This window comes from Melospiza georgiana, chromosome 2 (assembly GCF_028018845.1).
Source record: "Melospiza georgiana isolate bMelGeo1 chromosome 2, bMelGeo1.pri, whole genome shotgun sequence".
Classification (NCBI taxonomy): domain Eukaryota; kingdom Metazoa; phylum Chordata; class Aves; order Passeriformes; family Passerellidae; genus Melospiza; species Melospiza georgiana.
In genome coordinates, this window is record NC_080431.1 from 81,715,451 (window position 1) to 81,738,513 (window position 23,063).

At 39.6% G+C, this 23,063-nt stretch overlaps 1 protein-coding gene across 1 annotated transcript in view; it reads left to right on the plus strand.

Moving 5' to 3' along the window:
• Nucleotides 1–21,417, plus strand: part of SPAG17 (sperm associated antigen 17) — an 89,483-nt gene extending 68,066 nt beyond the window's left edge. Inside the window, exons 29-48 of the mRNA XM_058045819.1 lie at nt 89–233; nt 1,376–1,518; nt 1,931–2,107; nt 2,875–2,996; nt 3,166–3,296; nt 4,866–4,993; nt 5,345–5,524; nt 7,151–7,264; nt 8,671–8,716; nt 10,228–10,324; nt 10,765–10,815; nt 12,101–12,203; nt 12,748–12,844; nt 13,705–13,803; nt 13,932–14,077; nt 14,542–14,708; nt 15,563–15,623; nt 16,745–16,898; nt 18,031–18,159; nt 20,774–21,417. Coding sequence (XP_057901802.1) covers nt 89–233; nt 1,376–1,518; nt 1,931–2,107; nt 2,875–2,996; nt 3,166–3,296; nt 4,866–4,993; nt 5,345–5,524; nt 7,151–7,264; nt 8,671–8,716; nt 10,228–10,324; nt 10,765–10,815; nt 12,101–12,203; nt 12,748–12,844; nt 13,705–13,803; nt 13,932–14,077; nt 14,542–14,708; nt 15,563–15,623; nt 16,745–16,898; nt 18,031–18,158 — 2,289 coding nt within the window. The 3' untranslated portion in view covers nt 18,159; nt 20,774–21,417. The remainder of the gene's footprint in view (nt 1–88; nt 234–1,375; nt 1,519–1,930; nt 2,108–2,874; nt 2,997–3,165; nt 3,297–4,865; nt 4,994–5,344; nt 5,525–7,150; nt 7,265–8,670; nt 8,717–10,227; nt 10,325–10,764; nt 10,816–12,100; nt 12,204–12,747; nt 12,845–13,704; nt 13,804–13,931; nt 14,078–14,541; nt 14,709–15,562; nt 15,624–16,744; nt 16,899–18,030; nt 18,160–20,773) is intronic.
• Nucleotides 21,418–23,063: the final 1,646 nt, after the last annotated feature.

The following is a 23,063-nucleotide window of genomic DNA, read 5'->3' on the forward strand; positions in this document are numbered from 1 at the left end:
AGCTTCAGTCCTGATCCCTTGTATTGTTGTTGCTGCTGTCAAAAGTATCACAGGGCCACTGTAAATGAGTAGTCCTTCTTTCTTTCAGATTATGACTGTACGAGAAGATGAAGTGATAATTGTTGAAAAGCCAGATGGTAACAAAGTAGTAGAACATGCTGATGGTACCAGGATCACATCTTTTTATGAAAAATGTGAAGACCTTTCTGTACCAGAGAGTAGTGTGGAAGCAGGTAATATCTAAAGGGGAGCACTTACTTTTCTTGCACTTAATATTTTATGAAGCAGAAAATTGTCCAAATATATACTAAAGGTGGCTTATACCACTAGCCTAGATAATAGATCCACTAGTGCAGTCTAGGCTTAGTTTGTTTGCTTTCTTTCAGCAGTATATTCAGTGCAAAAATTATACTGTTGCAAGTAATTTAATCTCCTTCTTTCGTACCTATATGGTCCTCCTTCCCCATGAGACCACAGTGCCAGGGTTTTAGTGTGTTCATTGCCCTCTCTCCCCTGCCCTAACAATAACAAGGAACCTTTGAGTTTTAACTGAAGTGGTATGAAAGGACCAATCCTTACATTCCCCAGTGAAGCCATGGACTCACCAGCCTTGGAGATACTAAATATCTGAATATGGCTGTGGAAAATGGCCTGCCAAGAATAGTGAAACTTGTATTTGCCTGAAATAAGTCGGGCTAAAGATCATCTGTGACTCTTCTGGCTGGTGGTGTATTCTGTATGACTGCTTCATTTGCAAGACAAGTCCTGTCCTCCTTAACTAAAATGAAGGGGACATTTACTGTGTGGGCATCTGGACTGTTCAAACACAGTGGAGGGAAAGACCATTATTGATTTAGCAGAAAATGTTCAGGGACATCTCCCTGTGGGATTTCAAAAGTCAAAATCTCTTGAACTGACCTATCTCTTAAATAGAAAGGCAGTAACCAGATTAACATGCCTGTTATCATTTGTTTTCCAAGATTTGTGTTGCTGAATAGGAATTTCTTCACATTTTAGAGTTTGTATTACAGACACAAAGAATTTCAGTGATCCAACTTGTATATTGCAAATATGAAGATCATTATGGTTAGTACCATACTTGGTACATTAGAGTGTACTTTCCTGGCCAGCTACAGATGGTTACAGATATTTTTTACTGTTGAGTTTTCCTATATTGAATTCAAAGTCCAGTGCATATTATTTACATAACATAAAAATATGTGATAAAGGATGCTATGAAGTTTATGAAGGTCTTGCACTGAAAAGATAAAGATCCAGCACTATGAGAGAAAAAGCAAATTGAATCCTAAGACATTTCCATGATTCTTGTGCTCCTGTCTCATTGTTCTGCATTAACTCTTAGATGAACCCTCAGAAGCTATCGCAAAAAAGTGCAAAGGTACACGAGTAGAGCATCCTGAGTTTGCTACTGTTATAGCAAATTGGGAGGATGGTACCTGTTGTACTGTCTTTGGAGATGGGACATCTATTGTAGCAAAGCCACAGGGAACATATCAGGTGGGAATTATTTTTAGTTTGTGACAGTGATGTTTAATCTTTGTGTTCCAAGTTCCCTGCCATTAGCAGCTCTCATCTTCATTACCTCCCTTCTCTGTAGTCTTCACTAATCCCTATTACTCTATCTCTTTCATACTCTGCCAATGTTTAGATACTTACTCACAAATGTACAGTGTATTTAAATCACAGTCTCAAATTTCCTGAAGTTAAATATCACAGAGACTCAGATCAGCCTACCTCTAGGACCTCATATTCCTTCTTTCTCCCCTTTGATTCCTCTAAAGTGGATGATTCAATATTGAATGTCTGAAAGCTGTCCTCTTGATTTGTATCTGTTCTTCATTTTCACAGTATCTTTAAATTAGAATTTTCCCCTTTGAGGATTGAACCTCTTCCCTTTTTGCTGTCATAGGTTTTACCCAGCAAGGGAGGCTTTCTTTTCTTTGATGAAGATTGCTCAGCAGTTTACAGCCATGAAGTTTATGATTTCTGCAGCAAGGAAGAAGAGAAACAAGCAGGGAAATACATTATGAAACACACTTCCAGCACTATTTGTGAGATGATGGATCCTGAAGGAAATACTTTCAAGGTAAAATACATGGAAGAAAACAAGTTTCTACATTCTATTATAAACTTCTCTCAAAGTCAAATTGTAACCTTGTAATATTTAAAGTAGCCAGAATCAGGTTTCTGATATCTTCTTGACTATGTGATGGATATTATTTTTTTATATTTATCCCTCTTTAGAGAGACTGAAACAAAACACATGGTGTACAATTTAGCTCACCTTTAATTAGCATGATTTGTACTATAGCAAATAATCAGCTCTGCAAGTGAGGATTAAAAACTAGGTATGTCAGATTCAGTTAATGGACTGTGCTTTGAATCACCCTTATTTAAATTGCATCTTGAAAAAGGCATTAGTATTCCTTTTTAGGTCATTGTTAGTTATCTTGTTTGAATATGTTAATGTTACCTTAGTTCATAAGCACATAGTGTTTTCAAGAAGGAAAATACTGTAGAAGCTCTCTCCGTAGGTATACATCAATGTCTGTCTTGAGTATTACAGTTACCTGTCTTGACCAGTGAGTGAGTATTTTTGTGTAACAGTCCTTGGGAATTTATTAAATACCAGCATGTGATATTAGTATTTATGATACAGCATGTCTTTTGAGAAATGTTGTTGGGGTTTTACTGTCTTTTCAGTTTTCCTCTTTATTTCTTTTTCCAATTGCTCATTGTGAAATGTGTTTTTCTGTCTCTTTCACTGGACTAGGCTATGTTAAAGTTCTCCAGCAAGTCACTGTTTTAAAAGGATCTTTTAATTCAAGTAATTTCACATAATTTCTGCTATAGGTCCTGGCTGATGGCAGCACAGATGTGTGCATTCCCAGCAGTGGCTCTGATGACAAGGAGGACAGGAGCTCAGCAGCAGATGATGTTAACAAACCTATCACTGATAATGAGCATGTCCCCAGGTAAAATGCATTGCATTCATAGGTTAACACTTTCTTTTCTTCGTAGTATTTTACAGGGCTCATGGATTCATGCTGCCTTTGTTCAGTACTCTGCATTTGCACATTTGATGCCATCATGCTGGAGTTCTGCTCTCTTGATAGAGCCCCATGTGTGTGTTTGGCTGTGCAGGTTTTTCATCATCTCTGAGGATGGTTCTGGAACGGAGCTCCTGCGAACAAAGGATGTACGCGAGTATATGGCTGAGGCCTGCAGTGATCCTGCCACTGCAGTCTTGCAGGATCCTGTACAAGAACAGCCAGGTAGAAAATGTTTCTTCTCTGACAGACTACTAATAGAAAGAATTGAAAAGTTTCAAAACTCTTATTTGGGCAGGAAATGTTTTTACCCTTGTAAATAAGGATCCACACCTTCTAGGAGTGGAAGAAATGAGTTTGGGGGAAAACTCTGAGAAACAGAGAATTAACTGAAGGACACTGTTAAGGGATAAGTGAACTAACAAATGGCATATCTTTATCCACTCTCAGTCACACAAATAAAAGCAATTGCCAACTAAATATATTCTTTGTGTTTATAATTTAAAAAACTTGAATGTATCACAGTCTCCATTAATGATGTAGCAATGAGGAGAGTGATGCCCTGTTGTTGACCTTCAGGCTATCTTTTGGAAAGGATACATATTAAAAAGCTGAAAAAATGTGACTGGAATAGCCAATACTACATGGTAATAACCACATCGTAGTAGCAATGCAAGAAATTATGTCCTGGAATTGTTGCTTGTTGAAAAGGTAATTGGATCTGCTGTGTTTCTACAAAAGACACTGCAGCAACAGGTAGTTGCTAACAAAAAAAAAAATCTTTAAAAAGAGGAAAGTATGGTTCCCCTGAATATGAGGGGATGATGACAGAAATTTGCTTCAAGCCATAATGTCCTAAGACAAATTTCTCATAGATTTATGTCATAAGCATATGACATAAAACAGGTTTCCCACTTACTACTCTTATAAAGCGTGGCACATTTTTAAATGTACTTTTATTCACACAAATGACTGGTTCCCCATTGCAGAAACCAAATGAAGCCATTCTGCCATGGGAAAAAAGAAAAAAGAAGGGACATGGAGGGAGCCAGAAAAATGCAGAAGGTGAAAAGATCAGAAAGATGGAGAGCATACATACCCAGTCAAAATCCCAGTAAAAAAAAATTTACTTACAGCCAGCAATCATTTGTAATAGTAGCACATCTGACTTCCTGCTCCACCTTTCACAGTACTGGGTCTATTTGCCTTTACAGCAAAGTTTCACAATTTTGTATCATTATGACAAAGTACCTCAGTGGTGATACCCATTTTGAAGGTCGCCTGTGGGATAGATCATAGTAGATTAAGTAATTTTTGGGTTGGGCTGGAAAAACTATTTTGAAGAACATCAAAATTTATGCAAACAATACAAATAAATAATCTCTAATGGAATCCATCCAGTGATCAGGGCATGAAGTATAATGTACAATGAAGAATTATGCATGTTCTGAATATGTTGTACTACTTCTGAGATTAGTATTCAGTACACATGGGTCAATGCTGTGCTCTTCCTTGTTTGGGCTACTCCCCACACTATACAACTGAGCTGTTAACCAAGAATCAAAGCAAGTAGCATAAGCAAGTTATTGTTACAAATGGGCTGAGTAATCTGAACTTGTACCACTATTCTATAATCAACGCAGTGATCTGATATTATCTGTAGCCATGGATGCAAGGACTTTTATCTGTTAGTAATAAGGTGTTTTTAGATAGGTAGTTTTTTTCTGTAAGTCTGAGACACTTTTTTGTTTTTTAATTTGAACTGGTTCTTAGCAAAATTTGTCTTTTAACCAGGTGTTTTAAGTATTACTGTCCTTCGGCCTATGGCTGAATCATCCCCCTGGGTAATGAAGAAAGAACCAGAGAGTATTGTTCCTCCATATCTACAGACAGAGACTCAGAAAGAATCTTCTCCTCCTGAGGTATAATTGTTTCAAAACTGTATTTTCATGTTAAAGCAATAGATGTTTGTCTCTGTGGGGAAATGAAGCTCTAAACAGTGAGAATGTTAAACTCAGTTTATTAAGCAGACAGAGCAAATGGTAGGCTGTGTCAGGAAATGTATGGTCCCATTTTTTTACACTTAGTGAGGGGATAAAGCAATTTTAAGGGGAGTTTGTCTTACCAAATGAAGATGTTTTAGTGTAGATTAATTGTTCCCAGGAATCTACTGGCTTTATTGTCTAGGTCTATGACACGCCTTTCAACTGAGACATATTGCCAATAGGTGCATTTTTGGGTTTTGCTCTTTTTGTTTGCTCCTCTCTGTTCAGAGGGAGGTCAAAGGTCCCCTGGTGAGAAGGTATGCCTGGAGGGGTCTCAGCATCGGAGAAGCTCGTGTGTCCTTACCAGCCCCTGTGCGAAAATGTCCCAAAAAACTGCAGATCCGCCAGCTATTCCAGTATAAGCCACTCTGTGAGGAACTAAGGGAAAAACTGCATCTTTCCCTCAAGGTAGTTCAACCACTTTATTCATTCTTCCAGTAAGCAAAAGAGAACAAACAAGTAGATGAATTGGGTGTGATAAATGTGAAGTATATACCTGAGAAAAATCTACTATGCTTAAAGAACAATTATTTCATACATAGACAGGTACTGTGTTTTCCTGAAAAAGTTCAATTGTTTCATTTAACTCTTATGCAACCTAGTTTTCCAAGCAAATACATGAGATCCAATCCAGCATGCATGACAGACACTACTCTAACATATAATTTCCTTGCTGTCAATATTGATATCTCTTACTTCACTTTTATTTTGCTTAAGGTTTGTTTTCCTTCAAAAAGCCTTAAGAATTTAAATCTATGAAGCTGAACAAGAATTTCTAGCTCACCATAATTCTGCAAGTAACTTGGTCACTGAGACACACTCTGGTCTTGGTTTCTGTATTTTTTTCATAAATCAATGTAGAACATTTCCAGGTTTCAGTCTGAGTTTGTTACTCTATCCATGTCTAGGAAATAGCTTTGTAACCTTCTGACAAGGTTTGTGGTCATCCATCATTAGTGACTTGCTCATAGCAGGGTGCAAGCTAGACCTCCTGTGCCAGTGTTCTGAGATGGTGTCCAAAGGTGAGCAGGTTTGCCCTTCTCAGTGTTGGTGTAAAACATTCCTTTATTTAATTCACGTTGTGAAGATGCTCTTAGAAGAGATTTTAGAGTCAAAACCCCATTATTATTTAGGAATTAGAGAATAACAAAATATATGTGTCCTGTAATTTATTCATTTAAACTATTTTGATAATGGCATTGCAGACTGAATTTGTAAGTTAAGAGCATATGACATGTGTGAAGGTAGTAATATATTGTAGCCATTTATATAATTTTTTTTTTACCCACATTACATTTCAAAGAAAACATGCTTGCAATAGAAAAACACTGACAGCTGGCCAGCCCAGACATGTTTGGGATATTCAAGTCTATCAGAATGAAATGTTACCAGTTTTTCAGTCTATAAATATATTAAAATTATTCTTTAATTTGCATACTGATCTTTCAAAGGCAAACAGTATAAAGAAAAGTTCCACACCAAAATGGCAAGGGAAGTCTATTCGTCACCCAGATATATTGTTGATTTTTAGAGAAAGTTGAATGCTGTTTATTACACTGAGAAGGAAGAACTGCAATTACTAGCACTGAAAAACAAGTTGCAACAATTGCATAAATGTGCAATGAAAATACTCTCATTGCTCATAAATCAATATTTAATTAATTCCTTTTTTTCCCAGAATGAAGTGTCTTAAATCATTAGCCTCACCTTCACTTTGTCAGAGCAAAATCAAGATCTAAGGAAAATATTCTTCCTTTCTCCATCTCCTATAAGATTAAAGAGATATAAACAAGTGAAAAAGAACTGGTGTGGGAAACATTTGTTTCTACAAACCTGTCTGTTAGTAAAGTTCTGTACTGCATGTAGCTTTCTGGCAGAGTGGTGTGTTTAAAACCCTTTTTCCTATCCAACTGATTTAAAGAGATATGGGAAATGTGCTTCTTGTCTGTAGCAGCTGGAATGATTGTGTCAATGTAAATATCTATTTTAAGCCTACATCTGCATCTTTATTCTTCCTTTTCATTGTTCCACCAGGAATATATAGAGAACATCTTAAAGCAGGAAAATGAGCTGGAAGAGATTAATGTGAAAGAACCAAGAACAGAAGAGGAAAAGGAGAATGCTGCAAGTCTCCTTGAACAGGTTACAGTGAGAAAATCAAATTTTTTAAGCATTTCTTTCAACAAAACCCTTGTATTGCATTGGAAGTGTGTGACTTGAAGCACATTATCCATTCATAAACCAGCAAATGTCAGAGCAGCACAGATCCAGTTCTGGTGTAGATTAATGGTAAAGCAGAGCCACAGTCAGCCTTCAGCTGGTCTGAATTCAGCTGGGCACTGCTGCCATTTGGGGAAGCAATGCTCAAAACAGTTCAAGAGTTCTACTGAATGATATGTTCCCAAACACACAGACCAAAATTACTTTCCAGTAATTTACTTTTTTTAATATCCCCCAACATCAGGGTGAAAATGTTTCCAGTCTGTTGTCATTGCACATGGGAGACTTCTATTTCAACCACAGCCACCTCCATAGTAAGAATTTAAACCCTGCTTTTGGGAAAATACAAAAACAGTCTGGAGGAATATTGTTATTACTGCTGAGCAGCATTTTGTTTTTTTAAATATAATCTGTGAATTTTCATGGATAATTAGAGCACAAAAAGAAAAAGGAGAGGAAAAGGTAATGGGAAAGGTGGGTAAATAGAAGAGGATCACAGCTTTTCTGGAAAAAGGGACAGCGAAATGATCTGTCAGTAATTCCATCTGCATCTATCCTCTAGGCAGACATTTATTTACTGCAATGAGGCCCAGGTGCTGAACCTCACATGCTGCTCAGATCCAGTGAACTTGTCTAGTGACTAATTATTGTTGATTGTCCTGGCTACCTTCAGCACCTTCATTTCCAGTTACAGATTTCACATTCACAAACTCTTTTGTTTGCAGCAGTCTCAGTGAGCACCTGCTGTGATCCAGGAATCAGTGTCACATTGCTCCCAAGTCTCCAATAGCTCTGTTACAACCCAGACTGCCTGGTCAGGAGCTCTGCTTTCCAGTTAACTGCTTCAGAGACAGCACGAGAATAAAGGAAACATTTTAGAGCCTCTTAACCCTCATTCACTTTACTGTAAGCCAGCCACATGAGATCTCCTCAGTAACAAAGCCTGCAAATTCCTGAACACATTTCCCATTTGACTTGTTGGGAGTCTAAGTTTAATACAATATAAGTATATCTTTTTCAGATTTTTTTGCCAAAGGATTTCAATTTGATTAGGAATTAGCTTAGTTGACCTAATAAAAAGTAACCAAATTAAAAAGCTATCTATGCAGTGGGTCATCAAGAAGGAGTCAAATGCCTGTTTAGAACAGGGAAATTGTACTTCATATCGTTTTTTCCCAGCATATGTTTTCTGACACACTGAAATACCTGACAATGTGACTGCAAGAATGGGGATAACAAGATAGCATTATTGTTTATAATATAAATCCTCTGAATAAGATGTTGTTGTGAATTTTATTTCTCATGTAGTCACAGTTATTCCTTCTTCATTGCAGTCCTTCCCTGACTGGAAGAAGTCAACTGAAAAGCTCAGTGATAAAGGTAATAAAAATTTGAACACCTGTACTTTTAAAATTAAAAATATATAATATTTTTAATTAAAAAATATCATAATAAATTTGAAAGTATTGTACTATTATTTTTAAAGAGGCAATATAAAGGTGAATTCATCTATGTACTATGCACATGCTTAGTGTAACTCTCAAAGGTGATTAGGACCTCTTAGCATCAATGATCCTGTACATCTGAAAAATAATTCCTGGTTTTAGGCATGTGTATTTGACATTTTCATGTAGTGAGTTTCCTTAGCTGTAAGAACTATGACAATACTTGGCTATTTTTATGCAAGTAACAACTTTTCAGACAAGTTTTTCAAATCAACTAAGTAAATCCTAGTTATTTATTACACTTCAAAATCTAATCTCAAACCATCACTTCACATTTGTACATCAAGATGTACAAATAAAAGTTATCTCTTATAAAAACCCATAACCCTTTTCTGTAGAAAAATTCATTACATTCTATCCCCTTGTGATGCTCATCTTTAAAGTGTTATTTTCCTTGTCAAGAATATTTCTACTTGTCAAAAACGTCATACTGTGCAAAATAAACAGAAACTGCTGCAACAAATGCTTGCTGAACAGCTTCCTCTTAAGTGGAGCTGCAATTTTAATCTAGTGCTAATGAAGAAGATAGTGGGAAAGAAAAGCTCTTTGAAACAGGTAAAAATAGAAAAAGCTGAAAAATAAAGTCATGTTTTATGGTGAAAAAGCTGACCAAAAAAACCCCCACATTTTGAAGTTTGAACTCATGTAATTCCCAGAACACTAAGAGATATTGTCATAGTCTAAGAGGATCATATCTCTCAAATACTCACATCTCCTAAATTTCGCCACAGAAAATTGTTTTTAGACAAGGAAATTTCTTTGGACCCATGATTTAGCTTCAAGGTATAAAGAAAACAACACACTTTATAAAATATGTCAGAGGACTGGGCAACTCTTTAATAAAGCCCCAGAGCTGGTCACAATATTAAATGTGGAAAGGCTGGCATTTCTCCATTATATATATTGAACTAGCAGTTCCTTCCATGAGAATGTTGATTATGGCTGCTTCACAGCCTCAATTAAGCACAAGCAAGCTTAAGCAAGCTAAATGTAATAAGGGTCCCTGAAAGCCCACATTATTTTCTTCAGCTGTAGATAAAGACCTCAGAGCACCCCAGTTAGAGAGTGGCTGAATGTCAGCAACTTTTCCTATTCACAGGTATTTGTATCTTGAAAGGACGTAAAAATATGTCAGGAAATACAGGGTGGGAGTGTGAACCTAATCTGCTTCTTCTCCTTTCAAAATTGAATTCAATTTCTTATCTGTTAATGCTCTGATCTTGATTTTGGAATGAAGTTCTTTCTGCCTTTTCCCTCACAGTAACAAAGATTCTGTTAGGTTTCCATAACGTGGCAGAAAGATGCATTTAAAAATATCCTTTGATTTTTTTTTCATAACCCTGTGCAGCAGAGCAAGCCCATTCATCAATGCCCTTCCCCTTGCAGCCCGTGTGAGCCAGCTGTATGAGCAGGCAGTGGCTCCTCCTGCCCTGGATCACACAAGGAAGGCAAGCGTTGCACAGAGACAGGAACAGCAGGACAGGTAGGACAGAGCAGCAAGCACTGGCGCAAATGGAAACGACACAAAGGGTGAAGCCAAGCACACAGTGCTTTACTGACTGTCATTAAGGGCTGGAATCTAGATCCCTAGATACATATGGCAACGTTTTACTGTCTTGCCCTGTGATTATTTTGTCCCTCTATGGCTCTCTTTCCATATCTGAAAGATAATTCAAAGTTTGTTGGAAAAGGACTTTGCATATTTCTTGGATTGAATGATCTAATAAAAATGCAGATATAAGCGAACACTTTTGTGCAGACCATATGAGTCTGAGTCAGAAGCCACCTGAAGTGTTTACATAACATACTCTCACAAAAAGCATTTTCTTTCCAGGGTTATCTTGTAAATTTTTTTGTATTTATAGAAGACTACTAGTTTTCTCATTGCCACTACTCTCTCTTTTTTTCTTCTGGGTGATTCAGTCTGGATGGAGTTTTTTTTTCCAAGTGGAAAAGCAAACTGGAAGAGACCAGGTAATAATATTAGTAGGATCAAGTTATTTTATGAGTCATCTTAATCTGCTTTGGTAAAGAATGTTACTGATTTCACCAGGTCTTGGGTGATGGTGCAATGGCTTGCTTACAAATAATGGGGTATTTTCTGCTCAACAGAAATGCTGAAAAAGTGGTTTGAGTCTCTTTCGTCTTTTTTTTTTCCCCAAAACGCAGCAGCATTACTGTTAACTTGCTCAATGCAAACCAAGGCTGAAGTCAGAAGCCCTTTGTTTTGTTTTCAGCTTCTGCCACTAGTGTAGAATATACTGTATATTAATATTTTCAAATGCTGGCGCTTTATGTTAAGATTCAGGTATTCCACAAATAAAAGCTGATTTTCTCAAATAGAACCCCAGACCATCTCATATGGTGGTGCTTCAAAGCTTCTCTAGGCAAAACTGTCCCAGCTCTCTCAGCCTGTACTCACATGAGAGGTCTTCCAAACCCTTAATCATCTTTGTGGCCCTTTTGTGCACCAGACAGGTCAAAAGTGGACACAGCACTCCATGTGAGGCTTTCCATATTGCTTCTTAATTATTTCTGATTTGCATGAGATAAAAAAGCCTTTTAGAACTTCAGACTTACATTTTCATATAGCATTTCACACTGTTTTGGATCCTATTAAAAATAATTTCAATATATAAATCTGAGCAGTCAGCACCCAAGAACATCATGTTCAATTCTGGCTCTAAAACCAGTGTTTAAACTCTCAATATGATTAAGACTGATCATTTTATAGCTGATATTAGACCCTGCTGCAAGTCAGTGAAATTCTAATAGTGTAAAACTGGGCTATATCAAGCTGAAAATATGACTGATCTTTACTCTGGTCAGCCTTACCTTCAGAAGTTTGAACAGCTTCTTCTGTATCCACAGAGCCGTCAAGTCTTTCTGTGATAAAATAATGAAATTAGATGAGTTTTGTGTTCAGCTTGAAGTGTTTGTTGGAAGGTTGGAAAGACACCAGTGGCAGTCCCAGACATGTTCCATGAGGTTCAGAGAAATGGAGTATGTTCTGAGGAGGAGCTCCTCATAGCAGGCAGCTCGCTGTCTGTCTGCATTCTGGCCAGTCAATTCTTAATCCACCTCCAAGAAAATTGCCAATTACAAGAATATTACTTCATGTGATGAACCACACAAGAAAATGCCACTTGCCTTTACCAAATCCACTTCTTGATGCACAATACTGAAAAACAAGATGAACTCAGTTATAATGCTTTTTTTTCTTTCTTTTCCTTACCAACAATGTGAAAAACATCCCTAGGGAAGAACTGGATAAACAGAAAGCTTTATTCGCAGCACTGATAAATGATATTTATGCTCCGTATTTTGAATCTGAATTTGGCAAAACCTTCTACCAACAAAAGGTAATGCAGCTGAAAACTGGATGAAGTCTGTTAGGCCAACTAGTATCTCCCATGCTCCCAAAGACAATTTTGGGTATTTATCTCAACAAACCATTACAAAAGACAGCCATGGCAGATGAAGATGGTACATGTTCACTGATAACAAACTCTATAAAATTCCTTACATAAACTCTGGAGAGAGCCTGATTCAGGGCAAATCTCAACCTCAGAATTTTTTTACTTACCCCTCAAACCCCTCTCCTTGCTTATTAGAAAGGGAATAAGTAAAACAAACACTCCTAATTTAGAGGTGATTTTGGGGGCTTTTCTACTGGTAAATGATGTAAGTGCATAAAGCATACTCAGAAATGTAGGTTGTAATCTGATGTAACTATTTCTACCACTTTTATAGTCACCACTTTGTTTCTGCTTATTTGTTTCCTTTGCATTCCTTTTTTAAAATTTTTTTCCCTTCTTTTTCTGCGAGGGGAGGAGGGTGTTTGCTGTCTGGTTTTCCTAGGTGTTTAGTTGCAAAACCTAAGCCCTCTTTCTTCCTTTTCTCCAGTTTCCTGATTTGGAAGCAATGTCTAAGGAACTTCCTCCACTTCAAAAAGAAACAAGTGAGACCTGGCCAATGAGGCTGATAAGAGAACCCAGTGGAGGTAATCGACTGTCTGGCATCAGTTTTGTATCTTCTTCAGGAGGAAGAAGCCCTTGCAGACATCATTGAATGTAGAACCATCAGCTTTGGATGCTAAGCTGAAGAACTGTGCTATGAATGAGAATTGGATCAATGAAAAATGCTCCAGAAACTTGAATAGAATAAATAATAGTTAGGGGTGGGTGAGCAAGAACCAAGGAGCCAAGTTTAGAAAATAACTAGTATGACTGTAGGAAAAATATGGGAGTTTTATTTCTGAAACTCAGTGGTAAGAGGGAACTGGTGCAAAAGCAATATGGACTAGGAAACATGCAGGCTAAAGATAGACTGGAGGACATAGGAGGAAGGCAGTGACTCCATGACAGGAAGCAGGGAAAGAGGGATCATTATCTAAGCTTCAGCTTTTCAGATCTGAGAGGAATATTTCAGTTCTGTTTAAAAAGCAGCCTGACAAGTTATTGAAATTATACAGTGAGATTAAAAGTCATACACAGCAAAGATTCATATCAGGAAAATACTCCTCTGTGGGACTTTATCAGAGCCCCACTAATTCCCATATTTTCTCATTTTCAATTGCCATAAGACCCGTGCAGGATTTTCTTTTAGTCCTTTATGGCTTATAGTTCAGTTAGCCAGAGAACAAGAAATGACTAATCACACAATAGGCATTTTTGAGATCCCTGTGGCCCAGTAGAGCAAAATGTTGCATGCAGATTTTCCCAGCCTCTCATGGTTATGTAGCAGCTTTCCAAGACTGTGTAAATTAAAGTGCTAAAGACTGATGTTGTTTGTCACATGTTTATGAAAAGGATTTTGATAATAAAAAGCACTTGACTCAGTGTTCCATTGTTTTCCCTTTAGCAGCTGAATTTCTTGGTACCACAAGTGAATCATCCCTTTCATCTGTCCTTCCCCTGCAGTATCCTTCCAAACAAGATGATGGTTCCAGCAGCACAACAGGTACACCTGCCTTCCAGAATGTAGTTGGAGCAGCTCGCTATCTTTTTATAACTTCTGACACAATATTTGCAATATGAATTTCAATCCATCTGTCACTTTTCATGCTTTTGGAAATCTTTCCCTTCCAGACAAGACTGAGGGGGCAGAAGAGACAGCCTTTCAACAGAAAGTTCCAAGTCTGATGGTGGATGTTACAGGACAGACAAGAAAAGAGAGAGTAATATTACCACCATGCCTTCAGGGGAAAAAACCACACACCATACCAAATAAAAAGGTAAAAAATAACATCTTTCTTGTCAATATTCATGTCCTCTGAGTGACCTCTTTTCCATAAAATCTTCACCCTGGAGCAATGCTGGAAGGTATTTTGAATCTATTTACTGTAACATGGCCGTTGCAATTTATATATGATTACTGGCAATTCTAGAAGTACCTTTCCTCTCAACTGCTAGGAAAAACTCATTCTGCATCAGGCACTTACTTGAAAGCTCTGTTTCCAAAAGAGCAGATCTTCCCCCATTTTCCCTGAGACACCTCAAGGGCTTCATGCATCTGAAAACTCAAACCAGTATAAATTTCCAGACAGTATTCGAAGTGCTGCTTACGTTTTTACTCAATTAGGATGTATTTTTGTAATTCTTCAGGGTGAGTGAACAGAGGTTAAATATAGGTTAAGTAATTCTCTACCTGACTTAATGGCCACCAAGTTTCTCTTTGTCTCATATTTTGTTTGCAAAGATAGAAGATCCTGCTTCAGGAAAGGTCAGCACATCTTCTCTTGCAACAAGACAGGATCTTACCAAATTCCATCTCATCCCACCCAGGGTGGTATTTGGAGTGCTAAAGGAAGGCTGCATCTATGCAACCATTGTAATCATGAAGAATGTTGGTGTGAACTTCTCAAGGTTAGTTTGAATTCTTAGTACCCTGGTTTTTATGTCTCCAAATAGATCCTGACAAAAATTAAGTACAGTTTCTCTGGACCCACCACTCAGAGAAAGCACAGGAATTCTCACAGCCACTTCATAGGTCTGCCAGAGCTTTCCATAAGATGGAGCCATATCCTAGGAATGCCTCTTCTACTGCCTTTGCTTCTGGTGCAAGGGCATTCTGGTAAGGGGGGAATGAAATCTGCAGGATCAGTTCCAGAGCAATGCAAAAGTAAAGGTCATACCTGATTTAATGATCTTTAAAAAAAAAATCTGAGCAGTAGGAAGTTGCATTCACAAAAAGACTGAATCTCAGATGTGAAACAATCAGTAAGAAATGAGGAAACAAAACTTCTGCTTTAGTTGGTACCATTTAATTAAAGATCATTTGCACAAAATTCATAGCAGCATCAGGCTTCCTGCAATAGAATCACATCAAAGAACATTAAATAAAGATTGTTATGAACTTTTGGGTCTGCAACACACAGGTGTTTGCCAAGAAGCTGTTTGTACTTCAGCTACCTTTGAATGTGCAGATTTAAAATGGTGCTGTTTCACATTCTCTTATAAGGACCAGGCAGTGTTAACAAGCTCTTTGGAGGCTTACTTTGGCCCATTCATCTGCTCCTTTGGGGTTTTTTTTGTTAGAAACCTGAGCCTTGGCAAGAAGCCCAGGAATTGCTGTAGTCCAACTTGTACATTATGATGGAAAGAATGAGCTAAGAAATTCTGCTGTCATTTAAAAAAGCAGAGGAAGAGCAGGCAGCCTTGATGAGATTTCTCCTGCCTAAACAGTTTCTGGCAAACTGATTCTCTTCTCTTTCTGACAGGTTTCGGGTGAAGCAGCCTCCTCCATACACAGGACTGAGAGTGATGTACACACCAGGACCTGTAAGTTGCACAGGAGAGCTTTTGGGTTTTTTTCTAGACCCAGCTGGCCCTCAGGCTAGCTAGGGCACCTTTCTGGGACAGCAGCTGTCTGGGAATAGAGCTGCCAGGATACACTGTTTTGTTTAAGGTTACTCGAAGGGATGCTGTCTTCCACAGTCCCTCTGCCACCTCCAGCTAAGCGCTCCATGCACTTGAGTCTCAGCCTGTGCCAGAATGCAGAGTGATAAAAATGTTAAGTTCAGTGGAAAGCATCAGGTCAAGCAGTGACGTTATAGAGAGCTTTTTCAAAGCAAACAGTCTCTGAGTTTTGCCTTCTGCTTAGGGTGTTTGTTATATCTGCTCTGTCTTATGCCTAGACTTAACTTCCTGTCCTTAACTTCCTACCCTCAGGATTTGACCCTAGTAAACTATTGCCCCAATCCTTTCTTGTCCTGCTTCCAACTGTTCTCCACCTTAAGTTTTTTATGTAGCAAAGCACCATAGCACATTATCTCACTAAGCAGGAAGCTTTCATTCTTTCTGCTTTTGTTCAGTCTCTCTTTTTACCTGCACGCTATCTCTGAATAAATAGTGCTGGCCACGGCATCCATGTAATACCAGGCAATATCTTGCCAATGCATGGAATTAAGAAGCAATGACTTATGCAGAGGCAGTGCCAGAATGCAAATCAAACCTCCTAGTCCAGAGCCTTAGCCACAACGCAGTACTTGAAATCATAGGATGGTATGGGTTGGAAGGGATCTTTAAAGGCCCCAATTGAGAAAGAAGGATGGTGTAGAGGACTGTGTCAAAGGCCCTACAGAAATCCATCTAGATAGCTGGAATACTTTCCATTCTTTTCTCCTCACATCTGCCCCTTTTGTACCTCCTTACCTTTATGTTCTTTTCAGAGTAGAATAGAATATTTTATTTCATTTGGAAGGGATCTACAATGGCCCTCTAGTCCAACTGCCTGACCACTTCAGGGCTAGCCAAAAATTAAAGCATAGCATTAAAGACACTGTCCAAATGCCTCTAACATTGACAGGCTTGGGGCATCAGCCTCCAGCTCCAAGGACTGCTGAAGGGGACCATGTATGAAACTTGCACCTTACCTGTGAGTCATTCTCTGTCTCTCCCAGGTGGCAGCAGGCTTGCAGGCTGAACTGGAGATAGAGATTTTTGCCATGCTGATTGGAGGGAAAGACACTGGTGGCCTTGAAGAAGTTTCCCATAATATTGAAATAGTAACAGAAACTGAAACTCTTCTCCTGCCTGTGAAAGCAAATATCCTTTGTTGTCTTATTTCTCACACACACCTCATAGCATCGACCCTGGAGATCTCTTCCTGTTGGGAGCCTCAAGCATTGTTTCCAGTGTAGGCTGTTGCAGTAGCAAGCTTTACTGTCCTTTTCAGAAATACACAGATGGGTGTTTTCAAAAGCACAACAAATGAATAATTTAAGATTCTGATGCCAAATGCATTTTACATCAGAATAACGTGGTTTGAAAAGTGGGGAAAGGAAGAAGAGCAACTCAGAAAAATGTTGCTTTTAAAAATCAAATGAAAATAATAGGAACTCTTTCCCACCACCCCTCATGAAAATACTTTATTATGCTTTTTGAATCTATGGTAGCATCTGGTGGTAAACCTCATGAGCAACAAAATGATGTATCATCCAGATACTGAACAGGCAAATGGGACAATCCCTGCAGCAGCAAAGATGCAAGCACAGAATTGCATGAATGCTGCCAGAAATGAGCCTGTGTGGGTTCAGTGGGCTTTTCAATTGTTTAACTCATGACAGCAGTACAGTAAAAGAGCCAAGTCAGTAGCTATTATTTCTATTTCCCTTGTGCTTCAGGTGAAGTTCTGTTTGACATTTAATCAAATTTACACTTAGAAGTCAGGGAGAAGTGGTCCTCTGGAAACCTATAAAAGAAATAGGAGGACAAGCTACATCCAAACATGGCAGAAATGTCATTCAGAGTAAGGACCACCCTTACCAAAGAAAGGAGAACTTCAGGATACTCTAAACCTGACCAGAGCAACAGCAACTCTTCTGAGGCTTTATATGCTCTAGATGTGACATTGAAACTCCCCAAATTTACTTGCATTGACCCAAAGAAACCTTTCATACCTATAATTGCAGATCTAGACAGCACGAGTGGCATAGCAGCAAAAGCAGCTGCTGTTCTGTTCCCACTCACCCAGTCCTCAGACCCAGTTGCAGACCAGCCTCCAAAACATGTGCCCTTCCCCCATATTTTAGCTGATCCTTTAACCTTTGAGCTGAGGACACTAGTCCAGATTCAAGATGTTTCACAACCTTAGTTCCAGAATTCATTCCTACCTCCACAGGTTATTTTACTTAAATAAACATACCAAAATGTTTAGATCCTTAACGTGGTATTCCACCTGTGCTAGCCAGTGACATTTATCAGCACCGCCCCGAAGGATTCCCCCAGGGAGGGATGGCAGCAGGAGTCCAGGAAGTTCCTCCAAGCCCCAGGCCACGGTTTCGGATTACACTCCCACGAAAGCTTTATAGTTAGTGTAAGCACTGGATGCAGTGACACCAGCTGTAAATTAAAGTACACTTGTTTTAACTACTCTGCACTTCAGCAGCAGCATCCTGAACAAAGCTCATGCAAATGATGCACGCTGACTTGGTTACTGTGACAAGAGAAGGGAAACACTGGATGACATTAACCAAAGCACTCACTACAAGGGGACTGCAGGTTATTACAACTGCTCAGCTCAGCAGAAGCACTCACAGCAAAGCCTCCTCAGTCCTGTCCCAAATCCTTCACTTGCTGTCTCCACATTAAATAAATCCTTGAACTTCCTGGCAGCTGGATTTATTACATTTAAGCCCTAATAAATCAGCCTCTCTTTAACATATTTCACTATCTGTAACCAAGTCTTACTGGTGACCCATTGACACTGACAGCAAGTCTAATAAGGGACAGGAGTCTTACAGATAGGGCAGCCTCAATGTGACAAGTGCAAATACACACAACTCTGCACACACAGTTTTATACAGCACATTTCTGTAGCCTTACAGATTCAGTCTACATGAAGAATCACAGAATATCCTGAGTTGGAGGGGACTCAGAAAGATGAGGCCCAGCTCTGCACAGGGCATCCTGAGAGTCACACCATGTGCCCTAGAGCATTGTCCAAACACTTTTTGAACTCTGTCAGGCTTGGTGCTCTGATCACTTCCCTGGGGAACCTGTTCCAGTGCCCAGCCACCCTCTGGGTGAAGAATATCCTAACTCAACTCTTCCCTGACACAACTTCAGGCCATTGCCTTGGGTCCTGTCACTGGTCACCGAGAGATCAGTGCCTGCCCCTCCTCTTCCCCTCATGAGGGTCTTGCAGACTGCAATGAGTTCTCCCCTCTGTCTCCTGCAGGCTGAACAGACCAAGTGCCCTCAGCCACTTCTCACACTTCCCCTGAAGGCCCTTCATCATCTTTGTAGCTCTCCTTTGGATGCTTTATAAGAGTGTCTTAGAAGGGTAAAGTCTTCCCAGACAACAAGAAAGCCTTACTTGGAATTTCTCACAAAGCAGCAGTCAACATGTTTAACATTAGGCTGGTGTTCACCTCACTCCCAGGAGCTCAGGCACTCTACAACACAGCTGATAAACAGGGAACCCTATGGAAGTCTCTCCTCAGCTGAACAAGCCCCGTTTGCTTCATATGTGTAACACTGACATAATCTTTTTCTTTCAACATAAACATCAGTAAGCCTGCCTTGTTATCCAACCAATCAGCAAAGAAATTCCAGCTGTATCTCATTCCTCTCTCCTCTGGAGAAAAAGTGACCACATCAGTCAGTTCTCAAAAACTTCACAGACATGTACCTCTGACTGCTGCTCTAGGACTGCCCAGTATACATCAAGTATAGCTTTTTTTTTCTGTTTAAATATCTTCTTACCTTTTCCAGTGTGGAATTCTATCCCCAAAGTAACACACAATTATAGTCTAGAAAAACAGCTAGTTTAATGCCTTCCACCTTAGGGATTTACCACCTGGAGCTCATCATGAAGGAAGTTTAGACTAACTTCTCTCACTCCATGTTGAAACCTAAGAGAAATACTTACCCAGTCAGTTCACATTTTAGTGAGACACCCCCAGTCCCAAGAGAAGTCCTGATCAGGGCCATCTTCCATGACAAAGCACAGAGGGAGAGAAATTAATTACACAGTATTCTCCTCTCACATGTCTAATCCAGCTAATCAAAGCTGCTGCCACCACAGCCATACCTCCCTTCTCTTCACAGTGTCCTTTTGTGAACTGATTGACAATTCCTACTGAAGCTGGCTGCAGCCATCCCATGCTACCCAAACAACTGTGCCCGATGCCTCTTTGAACATTCCTCCCCTCAAAGTCTCCTGGACTCAAAACCATATCCATCTCAGACACACCAAGGAGCTCTGGATTGGTTGGTTTAGTCTCACAAAACATGAAACACCAACACACCTGGGCTAAAGCCTTTTATTGGTTAAATAGTTTTGTTCAGCCATCCAGAACAGAAAGTCAAGTCACTGCAGAGGCACCCTGAGAATTGTCTTAAGTTTTTATCACCTTTCCCAGATGGTTATCACCAGAGCTAGGTCTCTACTGAGACCTAGGAACCTCCCTGCAATATTAAACTTGATCACGAATTTGCCACACCTAGCAGAGCCCAAAAGGCGAAAATCACTGATCAAGCATCACCTGCCCAAACTTAGTCCTATCTCTTTAATTTCTTTAGTTATTTCACATCAATACTTGAAACATTTCAAAAATATTCTCTTAACACGCTCAGAATTAAATATCACACAGGAAGCTGCCCATGAAAGGCTTCAGTATTCCTAAGCAGACTGTCCATCCTGAATGTGTGGTTGAGATTTTTGTACCATTCAATTTGTGCAATAAAAGCAAGCCCCTAATTTACTTGAAGCCTGTGTAAGAACTCCATCTCATGTTGTTGTTCCCTTCCAACAGCAAAAGGCCAAATCTGAAGCGTCTGTAGCAATCACAGTGCTCACACAACACTTGCAGAGAATCTGGACATAATTATTAGGTTTGGTTCAACAACTGTACAGAGGTGGAGCTGGGATTTCTTGGTTTTTGTTCCTTCCATTCATGTTAATTTTCTGTCTTCTTCCACTACAGGTTAGAGCCCGAGAAGATTAACATGAGGATAAGCAACACTGAAATACCTAGATTTTAGTTCAACCTTATGGAAACATCCAGTGTAATTTTTCCATTCATTTAATCAGATTAAATGAGAATAAATATTTTGCCTTTTCCCTGTTAATGAGAAAGGTGGTCCATAAGTTGCACAATCTCCTGACGTGGCTGTCTGAAATGTAAACAGTAAAAAGACTGCTGTATTTCAACCCTACTACAGAGCAGTGCTGCACGGTTCCCACAAAGTTTGTTTTTAAAAGGGATTAGGTTTCTAATAACCTGTGCTGAGGCACCTGAAATCTTTTTCAAGTACTGGGAATGCACGAGGTTTCAACACAGTCAACTGTGATTCTTCAGGACCTGCTGACCTACTCTGGTCTTCTAATTCGTAAGTTTCTGTTTGCTTTCACAATCATAGGCTTGCCTTTCTGTGTGCTCACCTACCTTTAATAAGCTGCACATACCAGATGGGTGGTGTGAGTACACAAAGCTACACTTGACAACAGAGGGACCCTTACACCCTTTTGTTCACAGTCACACACGAGCACCTTCAAATGTTCACCTGCTCATCTCTCTTCACAGTGAGAGACTGAGCCACTTAGAGATGGTCTTTTGCCCCTCCTTGATCCCACCTACACAGCAATGGCTAAAAGAAAGGTCTCTGAGCCACCATATTTGTGTGCCCAAGTGCAGCTCTGCTTCTGGTTTATGAATTCATTTCTCACAAGGTCCTTTCCTGTGCTTCTTAATTTTTCAACATGTGACATGCTGAGAGAGAGATGGGGAATCTTCCTTGATACATGCAGATGATTTGTTGTCACAACACTTCACAGTGACTGAGAATCCCATGATTGGCCATTAACTGCAGCTTTCACCAGTGTGAAACATGAATGCCAGTTCTGAACCCTCACATCCAAACTGTTAGGTGAGATATGTATTCTAATAATACAGATTTAAGCTTGCCCTGTACTTGAAAGTGCTTTCCTGCTCAGGTTTGTAAATCTAGGGAATTTCACCCAAGAAAGGGCAAATTGATGTCCTAAGGATATTAGAATTCCCATCAGAGGACTGTTGGCACAGGACAGACCTCTTCCATTTAAAGCACATGCTGGCCTCTGTCAGCAGCCACCCAAGTACTGCATTAGTACAGACCCATCACAAGTGATGAAAATCAGAGAACGAGAAGGAAGCTTCAAGAAGGCAGCCTGTGTCAGCAGCCAGGGAGAGACAACAACTTTGCAATACCTAAAAGACCTTTTCTCCAAGGATTCTTCCCTAACATCAGTGACAGCAAACAGAGACAAAAGTGTAGGAATTCCACCTCTTCCAACTTAGATCAGGGGATATCTCTCATTATAAGATGACTCTGCATCCCAAGCTACTCTTCTGTATCACCATTTACATACTTCCCATCAGTCCCTGAGTTCATGTGCCCATGGCCATGGTTTTTTCTTCCAGGCCTCCCAGGGGATCATCAAATAGCAGTTCATTATACAGCATCCATAACATCTGTTTCCCTGTCATTAAGGTAAACAGAGGCACAGCCAGCCTTCCCCTTTTGGTGCCCAGTTTTGGCCTCTCTCTCTCCTCAGTTACCTCAGCTGAGGGTGCACTGTGGTGTCACAAGCCAGCTCTCCATCTGTAACACTTGTATTCCCAGCAGGCTGGCCCATTTCAGCAGCAGATAATGTGGATAACAGATGTCAACTGACTTTACCAACAAAATGTACCATCCTACAGTGCCTCCTCTTCCTCCTAGTAATCCCTCCTAGGAGGGTCTATTTTGGGAGTAGCAAAGGAAAAGAACAGAATAAAATGAAATAGAACAGCCTAAGTCAGGATAGAGAGACGTCTGAATGCAGCTGTTTCCAGGTGCCCCTATAATTATAATTTCATATTTGTCCAGATATGGATGAAACTTGTGATTCAAGTGAAACAACTGGCAGAGCTGTATGAAGGCTGCCATTTCTATAAAGAGTCTGAGAACCACCTGGAAATGGAGCACAATGTGCTCCTGTGAATCACCCAGACCCAGGCAAGTGAACAACCACCCCCTGACAAAGTCACTTATGAACAGCCAAGGTATGGTTGTTACACCTGAGGTGCTGCCTGGAGAATGACCAGCTGAACTGCTGGCCTTTGCATAATTGCTAGTAATAGACAACCTGAGACAAAGACAGCAGTCAGCCACAACTGGGATGCAACTAAAAATCCACATGAAACTCAAGTTAGAAGTTCAGCTTTGAGTACCCAAGTCAGACATGTGAGCCTA